This window comes from Alosa pseudoharengus, unplaced genomic scaffold, assembly GCF_046254945.1.
Source record: "Alosa pseudoharengus isolate Yale_2024_CS ecotype anadromous, Long Island Sound unplaced genomic scaffold, YU_APseudo_1.1 YU_APseudo_1.1_scf_5, whole genome shotgun sequence".
In the NCBI taxonomy this organism is placed as follows: Eukaryota; Metazoa; Chordata; class Actinopteri; order Clupeiformes; family Clupeidae; genus Alosa; species Alosa pseudoharengus.
Window position 1 is genome coordinate 40,106,392 of NW_027468837.1, and position 3,401 is coordinate 40,109,792.

Consider the following 3,401-nt stretch of genomic DNA (forward strand, 5'->3'; position numbering starts at 1 on the left):
GTCTTTTAGGAGCTCTCCTGGGAGTTGTGGGCAATAGTCAAACGGACGGGAATGCCATGTGATGAGCACCGGGCGTGTGGGGTGAAATCGGCCCCAGTCCCTTGCCTCAAACATGTCTGCAGCTGTGGGGCAAGGCTAACCCCCCCCATCTCTTTCAAGTCTGAGGGGATCAAAGGAGCGGCGCAGTGCGGCATGGCCAGGCTGGCTCCAGATCAGTGTCAGTGCAGGTGTTAAAACATATGGAGCGCTAGTGTGTGAGTGGAGGGAGCAGGAGTCTGTTAGTAAAGAGACTACGAAGACACACACACACACACACACACACTCTCTCTCTCGCTCTTCTTACACACACACATGGACACAAACACACACATCTCAGTCACTCACACACACTCACACACACACACACTATCTAGGCCTATTGCTTATTTTCTGGGGTGAAAAGGGGACTACATCTAAATGAGATGGTAAACAGAAAGCCTCTAACTAGTGGAAAACCTCTGCAGTGGCTGCATCTAGCCGGACACTGGTAAACTACCCTTCACTGACTCTACCACTTGTGCAGAGCAAATTTCAGACATTAATCACAGTCATATTGAAAAAATAATTTTAAAACACCATTATTTCAAAAATAGATTAAAACAAAAAAGCTCATTTTCTCCCAAAGCAAAACCCATCAAATCACATCAATCACCACCCTCTACTCTAGAAATTCTATTTAAGTTCATTAAAACACCAAGCAAAGAATAAAAAACAAGACCAAAGATTTATTTTTCAAATTGCTTTCATAAACCCATGCAAATACTGGACTTAACTGGGAAGATAAATAGAACCTCTTACTTGCACAAACTAGAGTCCGAGGAGGAAGAGGAGGAGGAGGGGGAGGGGGAGGAGGAGGAGGAGGAGGAGGAGGGAGAGGAAGAGGAGGGAGAGGAATAGGAGGAGGAGGAGGAGGAGGGGGAGGGAGAGACATGGGACATGGGGAGGAAAAACTCTATTAGGTGTTTTTAGTGTTTAGGATCAGGCAAACACGAGTTAGCAACGCAGAGCCATGCTGCACAGGAGGTGGACTTCAAGTGCAAGACCAACACTGTGACATTTATTAGGTTGATTCATGAATGAAGTGACATTATATCACTGAAATGTTGTTGTAAAGGAAGCATTGTCTGCAGTGCTTGGCCCTCATCTGTTAGTTCAACTCAGTGATATTTCTATCAAAGAGGAGACATTTGACCGTTTCACCTTTGCTGTCTTGTGACCATGATATGAGACTACAAACTATAACAAACCAATCAAATCAGGCTACAGAAAGGGTGGAGAGGTCAGTGCTAATCAAAGATTCTAGAACAGAATCTTTGGTGCTAATCCACTGGAGCTGAGATCCCGACGTAACACAACGTCCATAGCTCTCCATGCCTCCAGTATGGTTGATTTGGGTGGCTGGTTTGTGGTTTAAACTCATGCATCATGTGACAACTCAGATAAAGAGGTCTACTGTATGCTTGGAGCAACAGATATAATGTCACTTCCACAGCTGAATCCATAAACACACAGCATTCAATGAAACAGGGCAATGACTACAACTCTGAAATCACACGGACCAACACTCCATAATACTCCAGACTAACACATACCATGAGTAATAAATCTATCTGTGTCAACCCATGGTAATGACTGATGCAATCTGATGGATTCACTTAAAGATAATAATGAAAACATATGTGTTTGTCTGTCACTTACCGACTCAAATTGGGCCTGGTCATCCTCGGGTAGGTCGCTGGTCTCATAGACATCAGGCTCATTAAAGGCCTGTTGGCACATTTAGTTATTATTCAAACTGGTATCAAGAGAGACTAGGAAAAACAGGCTATTTGCAACTGTGAGAGCTCCTTAGAGTCTGGTGACTACAGTGTGTCTGGGACAGTTAAAAAAAACATGAAGGCAATGAAAAGCACATCAACTAGGAGAGTGTGTATTGACATCCAGATAAGAATACAATGTAGCCTAAGAGGCTAAAGCTCTTCATGGGCCATTATGATTTAACACAGTATATGAATTGGTTCTAAATTCATACAGAAGATTAGACGTTTAAGGCTACAATTACCTGACCAGATAGTAGTCTAGCCACAGGGGTTATGTATTTATTTTAATACACTGGCCAACGCCCTGAAACAGTTGTTCCGCAACGGGTTACTGCGCATCAAAGTTTAATATTTACCAGTGATGTCAGGTTGACGTACAATTAGATTGTTTAATGATATTACACTAAGCATCATTTTAAACTTGTGCTGCTTCATTACCACTAGCCTACATAACGTTACATTCTTTCCGAGTCAACCACGTATGCCAGTCACATCAGCTGACTTCAGTTCAAGCCAACTAGCATCCTTTGCATGTTCATCAGTGTTCGCTATAACATCCTTTCTAGCTAGAAAAATACCGATGTACTTGCATTCTATTCCAGAAATATCGACCACATCTAAATGTCCCCCATGCTAACATTAACGCTCGTTGAATCACTGTATAAATTGTAGAGGCGGCTAGCAGTAAATGCCCAGAAAGCTACCTCAAGACGAGGATCATTAACGTCTAGCCGACGGTAGTGAGTTAGCAAACTCCCCCGGCAAAGGTGTGTAACGTTAACCTAATGCTAACGTTATCTGGGAGATAACTTTAAACCTGATACCCTCTGAGATTTGCAATTCATTGTCTTATAACCAGTTCGACCTAACCACCAGTGTTTTAAAACATCATTAGGATATTATTAAGTATGAATAGCTAGCTGGCTAGCTAACAAGATACGACTTCAAAGCTTACAACAAAGCTAGTAGTATTTTCTTGTTATTGTCTTAGCCTTGGCTAACAAGCTAGGTAGGATAGCTAACGTTAGCTTATTAGCCTCAAACCATACTTACGATGCCTGGCAAATTGGCGTATTTGGGATCAGCCATCGCAGTGCCACAAGATGCAAGTGGTTTCTTAATTTATATACAATTGTATATACTGTATATAGGTCAAAAGGTTGTATGAAGCCTTTACACGTAAAGTAACCTGACTAAAAATGACAACCACTTGGGCTGTGGTAGATTAGGCCGCTCCTTTTGACAGTTCCAATGGTTGCAAGCCTGAAAAATCGCGATACTTTACGGGGTGATGTCGTCAAGAATGATGTAATGTGATTGTAGGGTTTTATAGTTTTAATATAAGGGGGAAAGGGGCCTTTCAAAAGATACACTGCAGCCATTCAGTAGTATCTGAAGTGATTTAATTACTGTTTAATTAAAAACTAATAACACATTTAAAATATATTCAATGGTTGGGTTGCCATTGTTGGTTTATTGATGAATATGTAGCCTGGTGTAGGGACATTGTAGGCTAGTATAAAGCTAGGCTAATAGGACAGC

At 41.8% G+C, this 3,401-nt stretch overlaps 1 protein-coding gene across 1 annotated transcript in view; it reads right to left on the reverse strand.

The window, feature by feature from the left end:
• Positions 1-3,106, reverse strand: part of dctn2 (dynactin 2 (p50)) — a 17,294-nt gene extending 14,188 nt beyond the window's left edge. Inside the window, exons 1-2 of the mRNA XM_076267666.1 lie at positions 2,913-3,106; positions 1,738-1,806 (exon numbers count right to left, since the gene is read on the reverse strand). Of these exons, the coding sequence (XP_076123781.1) occupies positions 1,738-1,806; positions 2,913-2,948 (105 nt within the window). The 5' untranslated portion in view covers positions 2,949-3,106. The remainder of the gene's footprint in view (positions 1-1,737; positions 1,807-2,912) is intronic.
• Between the last annotated feature and the right edge of the window lie 295 nt (positions 3,107-3,401).